This window comes from Ornithorhynchus anatinus, chromosome 18, assembly GCF_004115215.2.
Source record: "Ornithorhynchus anatinus isolate Pmale09 chromosome 18, mOrnAna1.pri.v4, whole genome shotgun sequence".
NCBI classification, from domain to species: domain Eukaryota; kingdom Metazoa; phylum Chordata; class Mammalia; order Monotremata; family Ornithorhynchidae; genus Ornithorhynchus; species Ornithorhynchus anatinus.
This window is the reverse complement of record NC_041745.1, coordinates 3,337,518-3,362,634: the sequence shown is the minus strand read 5'-3', so window position 1 is coordinate 3,362,634 and position 25,117 is coordinate 3,337,518. Positions and strand designations below refer to the sequence as shown.

The 25,117-nt window shown below is 61.2% G+C and overlaps 1 protein-coding gene across 4 annotated transcripts in view; it reads right to left on the bottom strand.

Annotated features, from left to right (window-relative positions):
* Positions 1-25,117, bottom strand: part of ERI3 (ERI1 exoribonuclease family member 3) — a 145,994-nt gene that overhangs the window by 40,733 nt on the left and 80,144 nt on the right. For all 4 annotated transcript variants that reach the window (XM_029083467.2, XM_029083470.1, XM_029083469.2 and 1 more), the window contains exon 7: positions 3,430-3,528. In XM_029083467.2, the coding sequence (XP_028939300.1) occupies positions 3,484-3,528 (45 nt within the window). In that variant the 3' untranslated portion in view covers positions 3,430-3,483. The remainder of the gene's footprint in view (positions 1-3,429; positions 3,529-25,117) is intronic.

Below are 25,117 nucleotides of genomic sequence, written 5' to 3'. Positions count from 1 at the left end.
ACCCCCCCGGCACCGCTAAGTTGCTGTGGTCCAGATACCTCGATCCCCTTCTGGGCTGACAGGCTGAGTGGGCTGACTGCAAGCAGAGATCCGGACCGACCGCAGGCCCTTAGGTGGCCCAGGGGACTATGGAGATCCCTCCTCAGCTTCAGCCTCTTTTACAAAACAGCCCCCAGAAATGTCAATTTCCAAACCGGCCCGTGCCTGGGAGAATTACAGTCTCAGGAGGGCGGAGGGAGCATAAGCCGAGTCGCACGGGGCCCAGGGCGACCTCCCCCGGGCCCCCAGCCAACCCCACGGTAGCCCGGCCCCCGCGGCGTTAGCGGAGGACGCACGGAAAGGACCCTGCCTTCCCACCTTCAGAGGTCCAATGTGGCCGGGCCGGGCTGCCCCGCCCGGGAGCGACGACCCTCCCCTCCACACCGACGCACGCGTTTCCCCGGGGCGTTCTGGATCCCCGAATTTCCACCGGTTTCCCCCGGGAAGTCCGTTACGGTCCTTCGGTTTCCTCCGGAAACCCCTCCGAACAGGACCCGGGGGCCGGCTCCCGCCTCCCACCCGGTCTTCCCAGCCGAAGCGGGGCGCTCGCCTCGCGGGGGGGGGGGGGGGCGGTCTGTCGGGCACCCGCTGGGTGACCTCCCCCTCCCCGGCCAACAGAGGGAACGATGGCACGTTCCCCCGGGGCCAGACCGAGGTCCCCGGGTACTTGCAGCGGTGACTCCCACCCCTTTGTCCCTCTGGCTCTTAGATCTCCCCCATCCCTCTCTCTCCGGTGTCTTGGCCCAGCTCGGGGAAGGTGAAGGGGGGGTGGGGGTTGGGGGGTGGGGGAAGGTTGTCCCTCACTTGCCGGGGGTCCAGGGTTGGCACCTGCCGTGGCGGGAGGGGGGAGAAGGGAGGAAGCACCGACCCTCTGAGACCGCTAGGGGGCGGTGCGGGGCCCCGCAGAGGGAATGCCAAGGAAAATAAAATGGTGGCCATTTGTTAAGCGCTTACTATGTGCCAAGCACTGTTCTAAGCGCTGAGGGGATACAAGGTGAGCAAGGTTGTCCCACGTGGGGGGCTCACAGGCTTAATATCCCCGTTTTCCAGATGAAGGTAACCGAGCACAGACAAGTGAATGACTTGCCCAAAGTCACACCGGCTGGCAAGCGGCGGAGCCGGGATTCGAACCCGTGAACTCTGACTCCCAAGCCCGGGCTCTAGACCGCCAGGCCCGGCCCTGCCCTGGCGGCCGCGCCCAGTTCCGCTCCCCCGCTTGCAGGAGAAACTTCCAGCGGTGGGGAGAAAAATTGGGCCGGGGCCAGGGCCGGTCCCTCCAGGGAGGAGCCGGATGACAGAAGGGGCGAGTCGCCCCGTCCCTCGCTAATCGTCGGGGGGGCCCCCCCTGGGCTTCGTCCCGGTCGGGTGCCCGCGGTTTTGAGAGACGCGAACCACAGTCGCCTCCCAGCTGGCATCGCAAGAGGGTGGGAGGGGGCGACGCGGAGCGACCCGATCAGGCGGCGCGACCCGCACACCAGCACCACGCTGATCCAGCCGGATCCCCAACTGTTCCGGGTTCGCTCTCCACCCTGATCATCCTCGCGGGAAAGCGGGTGCAGATCGGACCGCCGAGATTCGGAGGTGAGCGGCGGGGCCCTGCTCTGCTGCCCGTTGAGACGCTAAGCCGTTTGGGGCTCCCGATAGAGCGGGGCGCCTCTCACCTGGAGGCTGGGAGGGTGGTGGGGGGGTGTGAGAAAGTACTGCAGCCTGTGAGGTCGGGGAGACCGAACTAGGCTGAGCCGCCGCCGGGAATCCTGCAATTCACGGGAAATTCCCCGGGATCAAACGGTTCCCTGGCCGTGGGACTAACAAACGCGTCCGCTTGCAAACGTGCGGGCGAATGTGTGTGTTTGTATAAGTAGGTGAGAGCGTGTGGGGCCTGTCATCCAAGGGTGACTGTGTCAGCAGGTAGGTAGGTGAGAAAGCATGTGTGTGTGAGAGAGAGAGAGTCGGCGAGAGGGTAAGACTGTATTAAGGTGACTGAACACTGGTGGGTGCTTTTCCCAAGGATGACGATTTTGGGGGTCACAGCCCCCAAGTCGCCCTGCCGCTATTCCCCATCTGGCTGCAGCCCTGAGAAATGCAGAAGGTCTGGGCGTGCCGAGCCCCTGGCTGAGAGGCGCTCCTGCTTCCGTCGGCGGTGCGGAGGTTTGACGTCCCCCTCACCCGCCAGCGCTCGTGCACTTGGCCGCGGCGGGAGGCAGAGTCGGAGCAGAGGAGCGGCGGCACGGCGCGGCGGGAGCGACGGCCCGGCACGTCGGCCCGGGCCCGGGCCGGCCGCCCGGGAGCCCCCGGCCCGCGGCGCGGAAGCTCACCCAATTGGAGCTTGAGGAGACTCCCGCGGCGTGAGTGGCGACGCCGCTGGGCGGAGGGAGGGGGAGGAGGGGCTCCTTGGGGTGCCCGCCTCGCCCGGGAGCAAACCAGAGAGCCCGGGGGCCGGGACTCGGGGCCCCCCCGCCGCCTCCCCCTCCCCCGGGTCGCTCACGTTCGCACAATCAAGGAACCAAATTTAATGCTACCTACGTCAATAATGCAACCGGAATCCATAGTTCAAAAGGAGCTTACTTAATTTAAAAGCTGGTGAGGTTTAAATAATTCATCTCCTTAACTCGTATTGATTTGATAGTTTAGTGGTCAGAGTCTTGAAACAATATTAAACAGCTTCCTCGAGGCTCAGATACCCGATGACTTTTCCAAGTAAATCCCCCCCCACCTAGCGGACGTCCTCCAACCCGGCGGCCGCAGGGAGGGGAGGAGAAGGGGCCCCTAGAAGGGCTTCCTGCCCCAAGTGCCCCCCTAAACGGTGGCACCCCGGCGACCTCGGGGGGCTGGAGGGGAGGGAGGGGGCACCGCTCGACTCTCCCGGCAACCATCCTGACCAGAACCGGTTCGGCTACGGCCGCTGCCCTCCGGCAACTCTCCCAGAACCCCCTCCCCTTTCCCCCTTCCCTCGCCGGCCTGCGAAATGGACGCTCCCACAGTTCCCGGCTGCTGAGCCGGGGCGGAGGGCCGAAGCCCAGACTGACCCGGCGCAATGCACCTCCCCCGAGAGCACTGCCCCCGCGACCTAGGGAGTAATGAACACGCCTGGTCTTCCCCAAACCACACCCCACGCCTCCGTGTTCGCAGGAGGGCCCCACCCCCAGCCCGAAAGTACTTCACGCCCCATCACCCCCGGTACAGAAGACGCCTCCGACTCCCCGGCGGCACTCGCTCACTAACCTCTCCGGTGCTCCGGTCCCCGCACGGCAGCTCATCCAGCCCGGGCGGGAAGGGTTTACCGAGAGTCAACCGAACTGAGCCGGGGGCCCGGGAGCCCGAGGGGCCGACGCGGCCTCTTCCCGGGGCCCCGAGCTGTTTAGGAAGAAGAAATGAAAGGCGACAACTGACCTATGCCACTGTGAGCCTCCCTATGTGCTGAAGGTTCAGTCCTTTGTTCATGTCTTAGCAGTCCGTTCTTGGGCCAGCTTCCCATGGCAAGCTGTAGGCCTGGAGACACAGAGCGGGGAGAGGGGGGTGGTTAGGGAGAAGGCGCCGTCCTCCACTGGCCCGCTCCCACCCAACCCCATCGCCCAACCCGCCCGGGGAGGCCACGGCTAGAGGAAGGTGGGCCAGGCAGGCCGAGTAGAGGTCGCACCCGAGTTACTAACGTGGCTCGTCCCAGTCTTGCCGGCCGGCCACCTAGGCTTCCTCGGAGCTGCTGATGCGTCCACTTCAGCGGGGCGACGGCGCGTGTGACTCCGCCACCGGGAAAACACACACAAACGCGGGCACAACACACACGCAACGCCTCTCTCTCGAGCCGACGTCTCCCCCAGTCCCGTCCAGAAGCAAGAAAGCTCACAGGGCCCGAAGCCCGGCCTGGCAGACACAGCTCTTGAGGCGTCCACCGTCACCCCGGGCAGCGGCCGGGTGAGGGGGAGCACCGGCAGGGTTCGGCGCCGCCCGGGGAGCCGGGAATCACACCTGGGCGCGTCCGCGCTGGCGGGGTGAGGAAACGAGAGTGGGGGCCGGGGAGCCCGAACGGCTGCCCCTTTCGGCCCGAGCTGACACCGAGGCCGTGCCCAACCACCGGGCGGGACTCGCCGCACGCTCGACCCGTCAGTCGAGGGCTGGCCACGTGCACTCGGGAGAGGTCCGGAGAGCCGGCGGCCACGATCCCTGCCCACGGGGAGCTTACTCTAACGGTAAAAAGGGACAGATCTTCGCTCGGCCAAGAACGCCCGCAAATGACCCAACCGGCCCCGCGCCTGCCTCCTTCCCCACCCAGAAGACCCTCTGATAAACCCAAGCGCTACAGAGGGAGACTCTGCGCGCTGACCGTCTGAGCCCTGACACATCTGGGGACGGCAGGCAGCTTCTCAGGCTTTCATTCGTTCATTCAGTCGTCTTCATCGAGCGCTTACCGTGTGCAGAGCACTGTACTACGTGCTCGGGAGAGTACAATACAATAAACGGACACGCTCCCCGCCCACGACGAGCTTACGGTCTAGAGGAGGACGTAGCGGGAGCCGAAGAACGGCCCACCACACCGGGGGAGGCCCCATCCGCTCGGCCACACCGGCAACCCCACCAGCCAAGACCTGCCCGGGATTCAGGGACGCCGGGATCAGAGCCGGCGGGACCCCCCAGAGGATACCCTGCCCTCCCTGCCCCCTCCAGATACCGCTGGAGGGATCCTCAGAGGGCAGAGGGACCCGGCGCTCCTCTCTGAGGAGGAGGGAAAGAACTCACTCTGTCCGTCGAGGGCTGGCAGACGCTCCGTTCCGACCGGCAGAGGACGGGAGAGCGGGAGTGCCGGGAAATCTACGGCCACCGGACCCCATCGCTGCCTCGGGTCCAACCCCCCGCCCGGAACCCCCGCAACGCGGCCTCGCCGCTACCGCCGTCAGCGTCTTCCAGCCTCCTCCCGGCTAATCACCGGTTTTCCAAATCCAAAAGTCCCCAGAGTTCAGTTGGGGGTGGGAGTTAATTTATTGCCGGTGTATGTAAACCATTTATGCTGCTTTGTTACTCCTGCCTTAGCAAAACACAGGGCTCCACAGATAATTAATAGACAGCATGGCTAAATCCTATTGGAGATGATTAGCAATTAAAACTCCTAATTAAGTCTATGCATAATTCACTGAAATTACACTTTGTGTACACAATCGGGAGGTTTTCCTCGGCTTCTACAAATATGTACTGATATCTTTATTGTTCATTAGATTCCCCAGGCAGGGCCCCATCCATCACCTGCAAGGTATACGGAGGTTCCGCTCGCTCCACCCTGGCATCCCTCTGTATACCGTCCCCGCCCGGCCGGCCGGCGGCCCCGACAGCCGCTCCGCTCCGATCCCGTAATCGGGCAGTCTTTACCGAGCACCCGCCGTGGGCTGAGCACCGCGCCGGGCGCCCGGGAGAGCGCCGCCGCGTGAGTCGACCCCGTTCCCCCCCGGAGGAGCCGGCGACCTCGGGCGGGACCCCCTCCGGACCGGGCGGGGACGGCGGCCGCTCGCTTCAACCTCCGGGCGCGGTCAGTTTGGGCCCGGGCCCGGCCGGCCGGGCGGCCGAGGGTCCCGCCCGCCCACCACCCCGATCTCTCCGGGGCCCCGGCGGTTCCCTCGGGCGGCCCCCGAGCGCGGAGGAGCCGGGCAGGGAGGAGACGGGGGAGAAACCCGGAGTCCCAGAGGGCTCGCCCGGCCCCGAGGCCCACCCGACCCTCCTGGGGCGTAGCGTCCGGCTCCGCTGCTCAAAGGTCGTCGGGTACCACGGAAATACCTGAGGAAACTGGCTAAGCAGCCCGCCTGGAGGGTGACCTGACCGCTGAAGGTCAAGTGCACACTTATGCATATTCAAAGCTGTCTGCGGATCGATCCACTTTTAATTGTTTTTCCTGGGGTTTGGGAAGGAAAGTGCCAGGGGCATGTGATCCGCTCACACTTCAGGCTCTCGCCGAAGACCGTCGCTTGCAGAGGCAGACGGAAGCGGAAGCAGCAGACCCCGGCAGCGAGGAGAGGAGCCGGCGCCCGGTGCGGCCCCGCTGACCGGGGGCCCCGAGGCCCGTCCTTCCGGCCGCGGCCCAGGAAGGGTAGCCATCTAGGACGGGCGAGTCGAGAGGGCCGCTGGACAAGCAAAGTGTTTTAATTTAAAACCGGCGGTGCTTCAGCCCTCCTGCCAGAAGCCGCCACGCAATCAAGAGAGAAGCTTTAGTGTTTAATATTTTAAACAAAGCCTTTAATCTTTAAACAGGAAAGTTCTGCTTCTGACTGTTTAAAGCGGTAGGGAGGTGGTTGGGGGGGGGGGGGGGCGCTGATGGTACAGGGTTACAGCCCCTGACTCGGAGCCCCCCGGGGTCACCGTGTTCCCGGCGGGCAGGTGTGGCCGGGGGCAGAAGACGGCCGTGGCGAGCCAGGGGAGATGGTGGCCAATTCTGGTCACGGGGGCAGGGGCCCCGAGGAGGGGACTGAGGGGTGGGGGAGCGTGCGGGGGTCCGCTGTTCCTTCTGTGGGAGATGAACGGAGGAGGGGGCTCCTCCTGGTCCTCGAAGCCTGGTCCTATATCTCTGGGCTCGTGCCCGTCCCGGGGAATGAGGCGGGGCGGGGAGAGTGCGGCCCAGAGCCCGAACTCCTTGGTGCCCGGCGGACGGGTGGGTGCACGGACCGCGCTAGGAGGAGCGGGAAAGGGTGGCGGTACTATGGGCGGGATTTCAGAAGCGCCGTGGCCCGGTGGCTAGAGCACGGGCCCGGGAGTCGGAAGGACCTGGGTTCTAATCCTGACTCTGCCACTTATCTGCTGGGTGACCTTGGGCAAGTCACTTCACTTCTCCGGGCTTCAGTTACCTCGTCTGTAAAATGGACGTTAAGACGGGGACCGACCGACCTGATTTGATCGTATCTCGCCCAGCGCTAAGTACAGTCCCGGGCAAATAGTAAGCGCTCAGCAAATACCACAATTATTATTATTATCATCATCAGCACATAACTGGGCCCAGAACACAACCCGGGACACCCGGGGTTGGCTCCTCCCACCCCGGGCACAGCTCCAGTTTCACAAAAGAAAGAGGGGAGGGGTTGGAAAGGGGGTTGGGGGGCAGTGATGAGGAAGGGGAGGCAGGAACTGTGACCATCAAGGACAAGGGGGCGAGGAGAGAGTTAGGGACCAGATAACCTGGATCTTGACAGTCATCCCCTCTAGACCGTAAGCCTGCTGTGGGTAGGGAATGTGTCCTCCAACTCTGTTGTAATGTGCTCTCCCAACCGCTTAATACAGTGCCCTGCACACACAGTAGGTGCTCGATTAATACCATGGATCGATCGGTCGATCGAGCGACGCCTCCCGGCCGCCCAGCCCGTGCCTCCCCGTCGGATTCAGGCCCGGGCCCGGCTGGCTCCCGGCCCCAGCTGCGCCCGCCCCGGCAGCTCGGGAGAGACCGCGCTGGGATCTCTCGCTTTCTAATCTGGGCATCAGCACAAACAAATCAATTAGCCGGGCTGACGGGAGGACCGGGGCCAGCAGAGCCTGGACCAGGGATGCGGTCCAGGGGTGTTTAGACACCCGCCTGCCTGCCGGGAGGGCCGAAGTGGGGGGGGGGAAATCAGGTTTTGGTTTTCCTCGCCGGTTTATAACCGCACAGTCGCGTAGAAGACGTTCCCCGGGTCAAAAAATTCCCAGAACTCAAAGTCGTCGGGCTGGTGTATTGATCGAACTGGATGGCAGAACGGCCTATTATTTATTTATGCCGAAGCGCCTGATGTTCATTCGCAAAATCGGGGGTCCTGCAGTCACAGGGCACTGTGACTTCACCCTCGGACACCCACCCAAAAGATGGTCTCACCTCAACCGAAGGCCTCCGCCGGCTCCCCGAGGACCCTGGCCCGGCTTGTCTGGGGAGACTTTGCCGGGAGATCGAGGACCCGCTGAATAGGTTTTTTTAAAAAAATTCTTCTTTTTTTTATGGTATTTGTTAAATGCTTACTATGTGCCAGGCACTGTTCTAAGCGCTGGGGTAGATACGAGTTCATTAGATTGGACTCAGTCCATGTCCATGTCCGTGGGGCTCGCGGTCTTTATCCCCATTTTACAGATGACGGAACTGAGGCGCAGAGGAGTGAAATGACTTACCCAAGGTCACACAGCAGGTCCCTGTGACTCCCAGGCCTGTGCTCTATCCACTAGGTCAAGCTGCTTCCCCAGTTCCGGGCTTTCCCATAGAAAACCAAGGTTGGCGGAGGGGCACCCAGCGGCCTCCGCCTCTGGCCGGGGCTGCCGGGGAGAGCTGCCCAGGGACCCAGAGAGTTCACCTCAGGCGGTTCTGGGGCTTCCTCAATTCCCACCTCCCACGGGGAGCCTCGCTCTGAGAAGCAGTGTGGCCCAATGGATAGAGCCCGGGCCTGGGAGTCTGAAGGACCTGGGTTCTCATCCCGGTTCTGCCGCTTGCCCGCTGGGTGACCTTGGGTGAGCCACTTCGCTTCTCACGGGCCACAGTTACCTCATCTTTAAAATGGAGATTAACACTGCGGGGTCCATGAGGGACAGGGACCGTGTCCAACCCGATTATCTTATATCTATCCCAGTGTTTAGTACAGTGTCTGGCACATAGCAAGCACTTGGCAAAATACCACAGCTAATATTACTATTGCTGTTATTATTATCGTTCTGGGTCCAGCGTGAGGCCGAGCGCTCGAGCGTAGGCCGGGCGGCCCTGGGAGAGCCCGTGACCTCCATCCGGCCGGCTCCCCGAGGGGAGGCGGCCGAGCCGCAGCCAAGCAGAAGGTGGTGGCGGCCCGAGAGAGTCGCAGACCCCCGGGACTAACGATGCGTCCGGAACCTTGCACCGCAACCAACCAACGTCCCCTCAGAGCGGGCACCAAAGTTGCGCTCGTGCGACCCTGAGACGGACCCCCGGACAGCCCGTTGATGGGTAGGGAGAGTCTCTATCTGTTGCCCAATTGCACTTTCCAAGCACTTAGCACAATGCTCTGCACACAGTAAGCGCTCAATAAATAACGACTGAATGAACGAGCCTCCCGTGGGTGGGACTGACCCGAAGGCCACTGGAACCAGTGTAGATCTGACGGGGCCGTGGACGTGCTTGTGGAGGGAGGGTGTGTGTGTGTGTGTGTCGAGGGGAGGTTGACCCAATCAGTGGAATTCATCGAGCGCTTTACTGCGCGCAGAGCACTGTAATACCGCTTGGGAGAGCACAATACAGCGAGAGCTGGTAGACGCATTCCCTGCCCACAGCGGGCTTACGGTTCCGCTCCATTTTTCCAACTGGTTGGACGGGGTTCTCCGGGACGGGGCGGCGGGATTTCCGGGGGCAGATCCAAGAGGCCTCTCCCGACGCGGGATGCCTCGTGGGGATCTGGGGCGCGGCGGGGCCGGGGGGCTTGGAAACGCGCGGCAAGAGGCGGAAGAGCTCCCCAGCCTTCTCCCGGGGGGAATGGCTCTCCCTCACTCCGTTTAAGCAGGTTAGGGGAGAAGTGGTGTGACATTCCAAGCTTTCAAGTACTTTAAAATCACTTACAAAGCAGGATTAAACGATCAGAAATTCCATTTAATGGACAAATAAAGAAATAACAATCTACTCTATCAGCCCCAGGAAAAGCAAGCTTGATTTTCTTTCTTTAAAAAAGGGAGAAAAAAAAAAGGGAAGGAAGGGGGGGAAAAAGAAGGATAATGTGTGTTTACTCAAGCAGAGAAAAAAATATTTAAGTGATGTAGGAGAGAAGATTGCGGTAACTAGTGAAGAATAACATCGTCTGCTTGCTGTCAAATCACACAAGAATTTCAGTAAATAGATTTCTCATTCTGACACTCAATTCATTCAATTCGAAGGTGATCCTGCTTTATCCCAACACATCAAATATTAAACACCCGTATTAGCAAGGTGCGGTCGCCTTCCCCGGCTTAGACTGCGGCAGGCGGCTTTCTCCCCAGCTCTCTTCACTCACCGTGATATTCTCAATGTTATCTAAACACACCTTCGTACGCCGGGGCGCCTTATCGAGCGGCATTTTGGGGAAGTGGTGGACAGGGCCGGGGGGAGGAGGGAGCGAGGAGGGGGAGAAGGAAGACACTTTAAATGGCCTTAGACCCTTACACCCTCGCTTCTCATTAGTGATGGTTACCAGGCTTCTCATTCGGATGAGGAAAAGCCGAGAAAGGGAGGGGTGGAGAGGAGATGTGGGGAGAATGAGAGACAGAGAGATGGGGAGACAGAGATGGGGCGAGAAAACAGAGATGGGGAGAGAGAAAAAGAGATGGGGACAGAAACAGAGATGGGGAGAGAAGCGAAAGAGAGACGGACAGAAATGGGGAGAGAAACGAAAGGGGGGGGGGGGCAGAGAGACGGAGAGATGGGGAGAGCGCGCGAGAGAAAGTGAAAGAAAGGAGAGAGCAGGCACCGGCCCTTATTTGACGGATGCCTTTCAACAAGGGCAGTCTAGCTTGTCAAAGCCCAGGCTTGAGATGAATTGGCATATCTATTCAGCCGGCCCCTGCTTGTCATATGCTGCACAGTTTCCATTCCCGGATAAAGCATGATAGCCAACTGCTGCCCTGACACAACCCTCGTCCAGCGGTTCTTCTCACGCCCAAGCGTGTGCACGCGCGGGCCGCCCGGCTCCCGCCGGGAGAAGGCCAGAACGAGAGGAAGGGCGGATGGCGAAAGCCGCTAGCCCTCCCGACTCCCGGCCGCCACGGCCCCGCCGGCTGATGTGGAAGGGGAGGCAGGGCACTTCCGCCGGCTCCGAGCGAAAGGGGGCAGGAAGGGAAAAGGCCCGGCCGGACCCGGGCTCCTCGCAGAAGAGGCCCTCCCCGCCCCTGGACCCCTGACGGTTTCCCCTGGACCGCCTACCCGCTGGGGGCCGAGTTCCGCCCAGAGAGGGCATCCCAGAAGGCGAGACCCGAGTTGGCCCCTCGGGAGTCGCCGGTCGCCAGGGCGAGGCCGACAGGCCCGAGCCACTCACAAGGAGTTACGGGGGAGAAAGAACGACGGCGGGCAGCAGAGCAAGGAAGGATAATGTCTTTCTCCCCTTCCAGACCGTAAGCTCACAGTGGGCAGGGAATGTGTCAACCAAATCTCTTTTACCGTACTCTCCCGAGTGCCTAGTACAGTGCCCTGATCACAGTAAGCGGTCAATTCGATTGATTTATGATAAACCGGTCGTTAAATCGGCGCAAATACATTGAAATCACGACTCTGCCCAAGTGCCGAGGCCGGCTTTTGGCTGGGGCAGGTCTTGGAAGGGGGAAGCTTATTCTGGGCAGGCCTCCGGGAGGAAGAGGGATTTCAGGAGGCTCGGAGGGTGGGGAGAGCTCTGATCTGAAGGGGAAAGGAATCTCGGCGGGATCCGAAATGGGTCATCAAAGGAAGGCGGGCTGCCCACCCCTCTTCTTAGCTGAGAAGGATGGGTCCCCGGGGTCGAGAGAGGCCACAAACTCTGAGCCGAAGGAGGATTGTCTAGTGGACAGAGCACGGGGCTGGGAGCCAGAAGGACCTGGGTCCTTTTCCTGGCTCTGCCACCTATCTGCTGTGTAACCTTGGGCAAATCACTTCTCTGGGCCTCGGGTCCCCCATCTGTAAAATGGGGATTAAGACTGTGATCCTCTCGGGGACAGGGACTGCGTCCAACCCGATTTGCTCGTATCCATCCCATTGCTTACTACAGTGCCTGGCACATAATAAGCACTTTGCAAATACCAAAAAGAATGTTCACTAAATATGGCTGCCACTCCCATCCACTCGTAACCCTCAACCTGCAGATCCTTGGGGAGCTCGGTTGAGACACCATGGATTTTCAACAGGTGGTTTAGAAACGCTACAGTGGCCCAGTGAACCTGATCAGAATACCGCTGCCCTCCCTTTGCAGTCCGTTGAAATTACTGGACTACCTTTTCGAGGCTGGGGCGTGCTCAGTGCCTGCCCAGGCTTGGCAACTGTCGGGAGTTGAAATTCGGAAGGCCAGAATTCTGGAAGGCGGCAACCCCCGCATTCTGCCCCCCTTCTCAAGCTCACAGATACCGAGAGGGCAGGGGAAAGGCAATCGGTGAGGAACGGTGTCCCCGTCCCAGCTTTCAACAAAAAAAGAGGGTCTCGGGGTTCCTCACGGCCTGTTTTGTTGGACTTCCGGAGTCTCGCTCAGCCTGGACCGGCCCTCTACAAGAAGCCCCCCAAGAGGGGGAAGGCTCGATGCCTGGCCCGCTCGGCCTCGCGGCTGCTTTGGTGAAGAGGCTGGAGGGTGAGGAGGTCGAACCAGGAAGAGATCAGCTACCTTGAGGTAAGAGAGGGTTGGAAAAAAAGCCAGAAGACTGGAATTGGAAGATTCTTTCCTTCCTCTCACTCGCTCGCCAAATGACTGGCTCTGTCGCAGAAACCGGGGGCCTCCAGACAGGTGCCCCTTTGCCGGGGACCTCGGAGAGTGGGGTCTTGGGCCCCATAACCTCTGAGATGCCCAGAGGGTTCTGTAAGGTTTTTGGACAAGGTCCCGATAGCTCTGGGGTACAGAGTTGCGGGGAAGGAACCGCAGCTGGGCCAAAACACTGCCCTGTCCCCCAAAACATTCCCCAGCTCTCAGCTCCAGCCTCGGGGTCTGGGATTTTCACTGTGAACCTTAACAGCAGGGAGGAAGGCTTTTTTCCTACAGTTTTTGTTAAGCACTTACTGTGTGCCAGGCGCTGTACTGAGCGCTGGGGAAAATATAGGATAACCGGGCTGGACACAGTCCATAACCCACATGGGGCTCACAATCTTAATCCCCATTTTGCAGATGAGGTAACTGAGGCCCAGAGAAGTGAAGTGACATGCCCAAGGTCACTCAGCAGACAAGCAGGATGAGAACCCAGGTGCTTCTGACTGCCGGGCCTGGGTTCTATCCGCTAGGCCACGCTGCTTCCTTCCGACCCAAATCTCACCCGCGCTGTCCCCAGGGTTCCCGAAGGCACTTAGGAGGGAAGGAGGGAAGGAAAGTGGGAGAGAGAGAGAGGAGAGGGAGAGAAAGAAAGGAGAAGATGGGGGAGAGAGAAAAAGAAGAGGAAGAAAGAAAGAAAGAAAGAAAGAAAGAAAGAAAGAAAGAAAGAAAGAAAGAAAGAAAGAAAGAAAGAAAGAAAGAAAGAAAGAAAGAAAGAAAGAAAGAAAGAAAGAAAGAAAGAAAGAAAGAAAGAAAGGGGAAGGAGAGAAGAGGTGGACTTGAGAGAGAGGGAAAAGGGGAGGAAGGGCGAGAGAAGGAAAGGAGAGGAGAGTGAAGAGGGAGAGAGATGAGGGAGAGAAGAGGGGGAGAGGAAGAGGCTGGAGGCGCAGTCCACGCAGGGAGCCGTTTTTAACCCGGACCCTCCCCTCCGCTTCACCCCGGCTCCGGCCCAGAGCCGTCAGGAAGGGAGACGAGACTCAGCTCTCGCTGTAACGAGGAAATGATTTTGTGTGCCGGCGCTGCTGGGATCACGGGCCCGACACGAACACGCCACTGAGGCTTACGGGTAATCCAGCCTGCCTCGAAGGCCGGGGCCTTGAGCGGTGAAGTTGCGCCCTCCTCTCGAACCCGCTACTGCCCCGGGGGGGCGTCGGAGAGGCGGGACCCTAACGGCTCCCCTGAATCCCGTGAGGCCACGGGGAGCGTGGAGGGAACCGGCGGGGCAGAAACAGCCCCTTGGGGTCGGCCAACACAGACGGGTACACAGCTGGGTGTGCCAGGCATTATGGCCGGGTCCACACGGCGTCCCGGGTGGGCCCCGGGTGTCACCGCCAGCCCCACCTGGCAAAGATGACCGGGAGGAGCCCGGACCCCCAGCCTGGCACCCGGGGTGGGGGGAACGGTCATCTGTTGAGCGGCAGGCTCGGGTCACTAAGGGGTGCAAGCCGTCGCCCCAACTTTGGAGATCCGTTTCAGGGGGCCGCGAGCCCTCGAGGGAGACCCCTGAGGGTCCTGACCTTCCATCACCGCCTTACGAATCTTCCTCCTCCCAGTGACCCCGGACTTCAAAAAAGTCGCCAGGGTGTTTACGGAGCACCCACTGAGGTCCGGGCACCGGGCTGAGAGCTTGCGACGCCCGGAGCTCGAGACGTCTGAATGCCCAAGGGCCACTGGGGCTTGGCCCTCTCGGCCGTGAGGTCACGAGCCCTGTGGCATCTTCTCCGCTTCAGGGCTCTCAGGGCACCCACCCCAGGCCACCCTCCTGAAGGCCCTGCCGCGCCACAGGGGGAAGCGGAGGCCGAGGTTTCCGACTCTCGGTTCTGCTCCCCCACCCCACGCCTGGGAACGTTTCTGGACCTCGCTGGCGTGAGGTCCCCCTCTAGACAGTAAGCTCGTGGTGGGCGGGGAACGCATCTGTTACACTGTCACAGCAACGTATGTGACGACATCTCACGCTACGAGAAGCAGCTTGGCCTAGTGGATAGAGCGGGGGCTAGGTCCTAATCCCAGCTCCGCCACTTGTCCGTTGTGTGACCTTGGACAAGTCACTTCACTTCTCGGGGCCTCGGTTCCCTCCGTCTATAAAATGGGGATTAACTGTGAGTCCCACATGGGGCGGGGACTGTGTCCGACCAGATCTGCTTGTATCTACCTCCGTTCTTAGAACGGTGCCTGGCACATAGTAAGCGCTCAGAGAATACCGTTATCCATTATTATCATTACACTGTACTCTCCCAAGCGCTTAGTACAGCGCTCTGCACACAGTAAGCGCTCAGTAAATACCGAGTGACTGACGAGAGGAGACCTCCAGGCTGCGGCTGGACCCGGCCCTGACGTTCACCCCGCCTGCCGCCCCACTTTGGCCGGCGGGGGCCACCGGGGAGGCCTTCACTTGGGCCACGTCGGCGGGGGGAAACTTTAACGTTTAACGTCCGCGGGGCCCTGAACCGCTCGGGGTCGGGCGGGATGGCGAGGGGGTGAGCGCCGGGCGGCAACCCACCACCCACGCGCCCAGACGACCGAACCCGCAACGGCTAGGAGAGCCGGCACCCCGAGAGAGGGGCAGCGAGCGCCCTGCCTCGGCTTCCCTCCCGCTCCCCGAACTGGTCCCCGCCCCCGCCGACGGCCCCCCGCAACCCCTCGACGGATCCGACTCAGCCTCGCCGCCGACCCCGTCCCGCGGACGCCGTCCGTGCGCGGCCTCGCCTCCGAAACTCTTCCGCCTCCCGTTTTTAAACGTTCCGTCTCTCCCTCTCCCCCTCGGTTTAATTTCCGTGCGAGAGGGAAGCAGGTGCCCGTGTTCCCGGGAGCTCTTCCTTGTCTCGTTTTTTTCCCTTCTTGGATCCTGCCCCATTAGTTTAGTGCCCAGCCATCTGCGACGTCTCCCGTAATGCGGTGTCCCCCCTGTGTATCGGGGAGCTTTTCCATTAGCGCCTTTAATATTCTGACACCTTAGCACAGCCTGCTATTACATTCAAACACTGATCGCCCTGTGAAATTACATTGCCGGGGTTGCTAAAATGGAATTGTGTATAATCAGGCTCCTCCATGCACTGTCAGTCCCATCACAAATACAACGTAAAGCAGGCTTATGGATGGGCTTAGCAGCTGCTACAAGTGTATTTTTTTTAATAGATGAAGTATCCCTTATTTAAAGCATTTCCTTCGGAAGAAGAAAAGGGGGGTGGGGGGAGTAAAGACAAATCAGCAGCTGCCGCACTGTGTTAACCGTAGACCACCGCTCTCTTAAAAACCTGTTATTTACTAAGGTACCTATCTGTTTATCTATAACTACATCAGCCAGAGACGGCGGGGGGGGGGAGAGATAACGCTGGTTAAGGAGGCGGCCGGGGAGCCGGGCATCGCCGGGAAAGAAGAGCGAAATAAAAAGCGCCGTCATTTACGTATCCGGAGGGGAGGGGCGCCCACCGGTAAGGGCGCGCCGGCGCGCCGTGCGGTGACGGCGGAGGTAGCCCCGCGCCCTCTCCTCGCGAGCTCCCGTTTCACGGGGGAGCCGCGGGCCGGCTCCCCGGCCGGTCCGGGGCTCCCTACGACAGCTGTCCCGTTGCCCGCTTGGAAAGAGTCGACGATTAGGATTCCTGAACGCTCGTGCGTGTTGTGTGTGGTTGTCGGGGGGGGGGGGGGGGGGCGTTGATAGGAAGCAGCAGCCAGTGGAGGGCACGTGGGAGGGGCAGAGAGAGAAGCAGGGGAGAGGCTGAGAAGGATGTGCAGAGGCAGGGAAGGAGAACCACTCTTCCAGGCTGCTGAGTGAAGGCGGCTCTCCGCCCCAAGGTGACCTAAGCCAGAGGGCCAGGCTCAGGCCGGCCGGGGCCCGGGCCGACCATCAGGCCGGGGACCCGGAGAGCGGCCGGGGGCTGGCCCACCGAGACCTCGCCCGCCAACGCTCCCCGTCCCATCCGGGCCCCCGAGGCCCGGCTCGGACGCCCGAGGCCTCCGCTTTTCCGGACAACGAGCGGCTCCGGCATCCCGGGTCTGAGGAGCGGGGCTCGCCACGCTCTCCGGCTGCTTCCCGGTCACTGGGGTAAGAGCACACGAGCCTCCGCTCCCCTCTCCCCCCATCCCTCCACCCCAACTTCCTTTCTCCTTCAACTCCTTTCAACGGAGGAGCGAGGCGGGACGGATGCCCCCTCGGTCCGGCCCCGGGCAGAAGCCCTAGAATGACCCAGCGCACGAACCCCACCCGGATGGACAGAGCACGGTGTCCGGGAACGGGCCTCCGGGCACCGTTCCCAAGATGCCAGACGCGGGAGTCCCCGGGAGCCAGCAGGCGACGAGAGAGGGATCAGCCCGCCCGGCCCCCACGGGGACGCTCGGAGGACGCCGGCTCACAGCTGCCGGAATTAAAGCGAAGCCCAGGAAATACCCGTGCCGCTCGAGGCGCCCACCCGGGCCCGGCCCTGCCGCCGCGGCCCGGGATGGGAGCAAGCGAGGCTTGGCTCCCGCTCCGTGCCCTCTTCGGAGACCGGCCCCGGCGGCCCGATCCCGCCGTCTCCCCGTCCCCGGGCACGCCGACCGGCCCCGGGGAGATCCCGCGGGGCCCCGGGGCTCTCGCCAGGGCACCGGCTGCCGGCCCTCGCTTCCCTGAGCAGGGAGGGGGAGGCCCCGGGGCAGGCGCCAAGGGGAAGCCCAGCTGGCCAGGGCAGCTTGGCAGCAGCCTCGCCAGAAGACGGGGGAAGGGAAGAGATGCCCTTCTAGCCAGAGGATTTGGAATATCCAGACCTCTCCCCCACCCTCCCCTTGTGGGGGCCTTCGCACCCCCTTCCCCTTTGATCTCCCAGTGTCCCGGAGCGGGGAGCACTGTGGACTGGCCCGGCAGTACCTGCCGCAACAATGAGATCGTGGGCAGAGGCTGGCCCGGGGGTGCTACGGAAATGAGTGGCAGGGCCCAGTCCTCTGCACGCCTCAGGGACGACGAGCCCAAACACACAAAACACCACAAGCATTTTTATGTCCGTTTCCCCCGCTGAAGTACGAGTTTCTTGTAGGCAAGGACTCCACCACTTGTTCAGCAGATCCTAAGAGCTCAGTACGGCGCACTGCCCCCAGGGCGCTCACCGTGAACCTCCTCACTACTAAGACCGGCCCGCTGCTGAGCGACGCGCCTCGGGGAGGCACGGTACTGCCCAAGTGCATGGTTCGGGCTAATCGGAAGACTGGCAACAGCCCGTGAACAGACCACGCGGCTCTGGGTTGTGAAGGTGCCCCCCGACCCGCTCCCTCGCCGCCTCTGATCCCGGGATTTTCGCCCGCCTTCCCCGGTTCCTCCACAGCCTCCAACCCCAGGAGCGAGCGTGGATGCACTCACGCACGCCCGCGTGCCCAAATGGAGCACGGTTGGCAGGAGGCGCGCTCCCCGGCCCGAGGGACCCGGCCAGCCAGCTTAGAGGTGGGCGCGCGGAAGGCTGCCCGCGCTCCGTAATGGGAAGCAGGAGCCGTGCGGGTTCTGCTTGAGTTGGCGGCCGGCGTTAACTCCGAGGCCTCCTGTATCGATCCCCTCCCGTACGCACAAGCGGGCTGAAGGTTCCGCAGCCCGAGGAGATCCGACGGAGGCTACGCCGCTGCTGTGAAGCGAGACTGAGCACCGCGACTGTTTCCACCGCCCGTCCCGGAGGCTCCCGCGAGGCCCGGGATCGGGACTGTCTGAGGGGTCGCCTCGCTCTCGCCATCGTTGGGACCCCTGTTATACTGTACTCCCCCAAGCACTTACTACGGTGCTCTGCACGCAGTAAGCGCTCCATAAATACGATCGACTGACTGACCGCAGGAGGCAGAGGAGTAGGAAGGGGTGCCCAGGACTGAGGAGCTCAGCGAAAGTCCCCGCTGGGGATCAGCTCGGGATCGGGTTCACGGGTCCAGGGAGGACCTCTGAACCTCCAGCCAACGTAGAATAGGAAGGGAAGCAGGAGAAGAGAGTAGTGGGTAGGAGCCACCTCAGGGAGAGGTTTCTTTATTAGTAGTAGTAGTAGTAACAACAACAACAATAATAACAATGATAACAGCATTAAGAGCTTACTATGTGCCAAGTGCTGGGGTAGATACGAGTTAATAGGTTGGACCTCAGCCCCTGTCCCAGTTATGGATGAGGTAACTGAGGCACAGAGAAGTGGAGCCACTCGCCCAAGAACACACGGCAGACAGGTGGTGGAGCCGGGATCAGAACCCAGGTCCTTCCGACTCCCAGGCTCGTGCTCTAACCACTAAGCCACGCTGCTTCTTTTTAGCCTTCTCGGCTGGGGGCAGCGGCTGAGGCCTGTTTTGGAGGGGCGGGCTACCAGCCACCACCAGGAAAGGGGCAGGATGAGCTCTCCCAGGCCCGGCACTCCGCCCAGTGGGACCGAGGATCCCCCGGCCCAGCGAAGGCCAAACGAGGAGGTGGGAGCCTCCGGCCGCGGCGTGGCCTCCCGCCCGGCAGCGGGGGCCGAGCGGGGGCGGCGCGCCCGCGCCCATCACCTGGCGTCAGCGCCGCTCGTGAGCTTTTGCGCGGCTAATGAATCTCAGGCGGACGGTTCACGGCCCCTCTGCTCCCCAGAACACACGCAAAAATCCCCACCAGGCACGAGCGTCGACAATAGATGCTGCTGCTCCCCTTTACATCAACAGAAACTTGACCGGGATAATTATCCTTTCGGTGTACTTAACCTTGCTGCTCGGGACTCCGTGCTATCGGCCGCTCCTCTTTTGCAGTCCGCCAGGCTCCCGCGGCGGAGCCGCCAGCCCGCGCCATCTCGGCACGTCTCCGCTCGGAGACTGGGGGGGGCGGCCATCCCGAGCCCGGTGCCCGCGAGAGTGCCTAAGGGAACGGTGGCTGGGGAGCCTAGGGTCCGGTGCCCACGGGAGCCTGGTACCACGGGGAGTCTGGAGCCGGGTGCCCGGGGGAGCCCGGTGGCCGGTGCCCGCGACGGCCCAGGGCCCGGTGCCCAGTGGAGGGGGAGCTACCAGTTGAGCCCTTCTAACGAGGCCTCAGCTGACCGGGAAACGGCGCCAGGACGGTCCCCCTCCGCCTCGGGTGCCAAACGGGCCGCCGGAGTCGCCGCGACGCGATTCTCGGGCGGCTGAGGACGAAGATGACCCCTCAAACAGCTGTCCCCGCACACCGAGCCCCACCGACGGTACCTCCAGAGATGAGGACTACTACTGCTCGGCTCGGGCATCCCCCCAGCGAAGCCCCCCCCGAAGGCCGACGGGGTAAGAGACAAAAAGGGAAAGCCACTCGAGCGAGGCTGCCCAGGGTAGGAACGAGCTTGCAAGTTTCTTTGTTTTCATTACAATTTCCTTCCCCGCTGCTTATTTTTAGACACCTCTCTCCTCCCCCAGGGTGCCGGCGATTGAATGAAACACGACCCCCGGCTCCAATAAGTGTATTTCAATTACATCTGTCACCACGTAACGATATAATGATATATCATGTGATATTAAATCCATGGTAATCATATCAGTGATTTTTTTTAATAGTGCACTAATCACATTATTACATCTCTATAATTAACAACAGGAGGTATGAAAATTAAGTTAAGCGGCAGAAAACCTGTCAACGCCCCTCCCCAAGCTTCCCTCCCTCCCCCTGCGTTACCGAGGAAAGGGGCAGGGGTGGGGAGGGGGGAGGGGAGCGGGGAAACCGGACGGCACCGGGCGGACTGGTGGGTCGGGGGCCGCTCCGGACCAACCCCGCCTGAGGGGGAATGGCGGACCGACTCTCGACTTTCACAACTGTGCGTTTCGGAGGTGGCCCGCCGGTGAGATCGGACAGGGGAATACGTGGGGGAGTGTGAGGACGCCCCGCCGGACTCTCCTCGGGCCACAGCGGGTCAGAGGCCGGCCCGGTCCGGACCGAAGCCGGGAGTCGGACCCCGGGCTTCCGCCGGGACCCGCTGGCCCGCGGCCAAACCGGGAGCCGTCAGGGGCCTCCGGAACAACTCCGGGTGCGGGGGCGTGGAGGGGACAAGCAGCCCTGGGGTGCTGTGCGCCGGGGGGGGGGGGGCCCGGAGAGCACCCCGAGAAACACGCTGGCCCGGCCCGGAGCAACTCCGGGCAGATCCTAACGGGGAGCGGCGGTGACAGCCGGGGCCCAGAGCCGGACGGCTTGTGCTAGGAACCCGAGCTGCTGCTCAAACAAGCCTCGCCTCCAACCCAGAACCCGGGATGGGACGGGGCGGGATGGGACAAACGGACCTGGCCACCCACGAGATCGCGAGCGACGCGTCGCCTCTTCTCGGGCAGAGCCGTTCTCTCCCTGTGCCGGACGGCGCCGGCAGCTAGCCCGGCCGCTCCACCCTGCCCCGGCCCCGGGGGCTCTGGGGGTTGGATGTGAGGCTTGTCTTAGCAGCAGCAGCCGGGGTTCCTGATCACATGGGGCTCACAGTCTAAGTAAGAAGAAGAACCGGCACTGAATCCCCATTTTGCAGATGAGGGAACCGAGGCACAGGAAAGTTAAGTGACCCGGACCGCAGCAGGCAAGTGGAAGAGCCGGGATGAAAACCCAACTCTTTCTGACTCCCAGGCCCGTGCTCTCTCCACCAGGCCACGCTGCTCCCCATCCTCCGCATCAATTGTACATTCAAGGTTGAATCTGGATTACTTGTACATATTTTCCTGTTGCCCCCACTCCCGTCAGGAGCAGCATGGGCCTAGTAACACAGACCTGGGAGTCAGAGGTCCTGGGTTCTAATCCCGGCTCTTCCACTCGCCTGCTGTGTGAACTTTACTTCTCTGGACCGGAGTTTCCTCATCTGTAAAATGGGGATTCAATACCTTGTTCTCCCTCCTACTTGGACAGGAGCCCCAGGGGGCCCAGGATTGTGTCTACCCTGATTAATTTTTATCTACTCCAATCGATGAATGATTTTTATTGAGTGCTTACGGTATACTAAGCACTTGGGAGAATACAACAGAATTAGTGGACGTGTTCCCTGCCCAAAACGAGCTCGCGGTCTAGACCGCGACTCCAGTGCTTAGAACAGTTCTTAGTACATAATAAGCACCGAAACGCCGTTATTATTATTATTATTATTATTAGAATGCAAGCCGCTTGAGGCCGGAAACCCCGTCACTTCTGCTTTGCACCTTAGGGCTGGGTGAAGCGTTAACGGGAAGATACCCGTCCCAAGCTTTCAAGTTTGTCTGCAAGCAGCTCTCCAGCTAGGGGCTCCGAGGGGCTGGGGAATGAAAGAAAACCCATCCTGTCCCCCAAATGAATAAATAAATAAGAAAAGAAAGCCATTAAGAGCCCTTAGCCCTCAGACGGCAGCACTTTGTGTTTCTAAAGTGCTTTCCAAATGACAACAGAATCCTTTATGCTCTGGTGGCACCGACACCCATTCTGGGAACTGGGGGCGGTGGAGGGAATCCGCCGGTCCGCCCGGCCGGTTGGCGACAGGACACTTTCCGGCCCCTGACTGACCGCTTGCCCTGGGTCTCCGGGCCCGAGACCCACCCAGATGGTAGAGGAAGCTTCCCCCAAGAGGGGGGCAGAAACAGGTCTCTCTCGGGGGCACGGGGTAAGAGGGAGGGGAGGCTGGCAGTCGTGGAAGACCCAGCCTGAGGCTTCTTCAGGGGCAGCACGACCTGAATTAGTTGAGGCCTTTTAGGCCTTTCATCCCCATTTTACAGATGCAGAAACTGAGGTTCGGAGAGTGTGAGCGACTCGCCCAAAGCCTCCCAGCGGTTCGGGGGTTGAGCTGACCCTCAGAATTCAGGACTCGACTCCCAGATCTGTGCCCTTTCCAATGGACCACCCTGCCTCCCAGCCCCGGGGGTCGGGGCCGCGGAGGTCAGAAGACGGGACGGAGGGAGTTCCACACGGTCCTCACCGGACGTTTCCAGGCAGCTACGGAGAAGATGTTGCGAACTGGGGGGGTTCTGTCCGGCCACCGTCAATCCCACGGTGTCCGGCGGATATGGCAGCGTGGTGCAGCGGAGAGTGCACGGGCCTGGGAGTCAGAAGGCCGTGGGTTCTAATCCCGGCTCTGCCGCTTGTCTGCTCTGTGACCTCGGGCAAATCACTTCACTTCTCTGTGCCTCAGTTACCTCATCTGGAAAATGGGGATTGAGACCGTGAGCCCCACGTGAGACAGAGAATGTCTAACCCCATTTGCTTATATCCGCCCCAGCGCTCAATACAGTGCGGGGCACAGAGCAAGAGCTTAAAAATGCTACATTATCGTGATTACTATTATTATTCTTATATTCCCTTCCCTTGGCTAACCCCGCTCCCGACTCCACGCCTCCTCCTCTGCCGGAATGCCCTAGGCCTCCCATTTCCAAAGTCTCCTGAAATCATTATCGTCTCCCCCCTCTCTCTCCTCCCCTCGACCCGGCCAATCAGTCAGGGGTATTTATTGAGTGCTCGCTTTGTGCAGAACGCCGTACCGAGCGCTCTGGGAGAGTACGGTACAACTGAATTAGCGGCACGTTCCCCGCCCATCACGAGTTTACAGTCCGCAGGGGAGCGTAATAATGATTAATTGTTAGGTGCTTACTACGCGCCAGGCATCGGACTGGGACCCGGTCCCTGTCCCACGTGGGGCTCACGATCTCAACCCCCATTTTACAGATGAGGTAACTGAGGCACGGAGAAGTGAGGTGATTCGCCCAAGGTCACCCGGCAGACGAGCGGCAGAGCCGGGACTAGGAGCCAGGTCCTTCTGACTCCCAGGCCCGAACGCTATCCGCTGGGCCATCCTGCTTCTATTCCTTCATTCGCTCGTTTCATTCGTCCGTTCAACTTCGGGCCCCAGAGTTCAAGCCCGGGGAGCCGGGTGCTTGCCTGGACGCCGCCCGCCTGGCCCCACCTGGGCCCGCGGCCAGTTCTGGGGAGCGGGGACCGCTGGGGATCCCGCCGGATACGCGTGCCGAGGAAGGGGCCGAGTCCTCGTCCCCGCCGCTGCGCCCGGAACCCAGCCGGGACTCCGGAGGTCTGCTCGGGCGGACGGGCGCTTTGGGAGTTTAATAATGATGTCGGTATTTGTTAAGCGCTTGCTATGTGCAGAGCACTGTTCTAAGCGCTGGGGTAGACACGGGGTAATCAGATTGTGCCACGTGAGGCTCACAGTTAATCTCCATTTTACGGAGGAGGGAAATGAGGCACAGAGAAGTCAAGTGACTTGCCCACAGTTTACCAGTCCACCCGGCGAGTATCGGGCCACACTGTCTCAACGGCGAGAACGTCCCATGTGCCCAGGAACGTGGACCGTCCCGTGTCACCCCAGGAACACCCGTTCTAACTTCCCTTGAGACCAGGAGCCCCGGGTGGGATCGGGAGGACCTCGGTTTTAATTCTGGCTCCGCCACTCACCTGCTGCGCGACCTTGGGCAAGCCGCTTCACTTCTCTGAGCCTCACTTCCCTCATCTGTAAAATGGGGATTCGATTCCCGTTCTCCCTCCCATTTGGACCGTGAGCCCCTTAGCACACAGTAGGTGCTTACCGAACGCACTCATTCATTCAATCACATTTACTGAACACTTACTGGGTGCAGAGCACTGTACTGAGCGCTTGGGGAGTGCAATTCAGCAACAGATAGAGATTATCCCTGCCCACAATGGGCTTACAGTCCAGAAGGGGGGGAATTATTATTTTGCACCTACCCCAGCACGTAGGACGGGGTTTAGCACACACTAAGCTCTTAGCAAGTACCTCGATTATCATTCTTATCACTCTAATTATTATCACTTGAAACCCAGGGGCTCTCCCTCTCCACCTGAACTGGGGAGCTGGGGAGAGGCATGGTCTAACTGTGGTATTTGTTAAGCACTTACTATGTGCCGAGCACTGTACTGAGTACTGGGGTAGATACAAGATAATCAGGTCCCGCTTGGGGCTCACAGTCTGAACAGGAAGGAGAACGGGACGGAATCGAATCCCCATTTTATGTTAGATAAGGGAACCGAGGGTGGGACACAGTCCCCGTCCCACACGAGGCTCACGGTCTTCATCCCCATTTTTCAGATGAGGTAACCGAGGCCCAGAGAAGGGAAGGGACTTGCCCAGCAGATGAGTGGTAGAGGCAGAATCAGAACCCAGGTCCTTCTAACCCCCGGTAGGCCACGCTGCAAGGACCCGGGACAGGATTCGGCTCCATTGCTTTGCCGGCTGTGCGACCCCGGGCGAGTCGCTTCGCTCTTCCGTTCCCTCCTCTACAGAACGGGGATAATAATGTTGGTATTTGTTAAGCGCTTACTATGCGCAGGGCACTGTTCTAAGCCGGGGGAGATACAGAGTAACCAGGTTGGCCCTGGTGAGGCTCGCAGTTAATCCCCATTTTACAGATGAGGTAACTGAGGCCCAGAGAAGTGAAGTGACTTGCCCACAGTCACCCAGCTGACAAGTGGCGGAGCTGGGGCTCGAACCCCCCCCCCGACCTCGGACTCCAAAGCCCGGGCTCTTTCCCCTGAGCCACGCTGGGGATCAAACGGCGGCCGTGCCTCCCTCTAAACCTCCCGTGGGACGGGCACCGCGTCCCATCTGATCACCTCGCCCGATCACCCCCGGTTGGCCGGACGCAGCTCGGCCCGCGGCGGGCTCTCCGAAACTAGGCGGCGTCCTCATCGCCATCCACCCGGCCCCCGGGGCCAAACGGCCGCTCCGCCGGGCGGGCGGAGGGGGTCGGAGGCACCGGCCTCGCCCGCTCCCCGGCCCCCCTCCCGACACGCAGGTCGTCCCCGAGGCCCG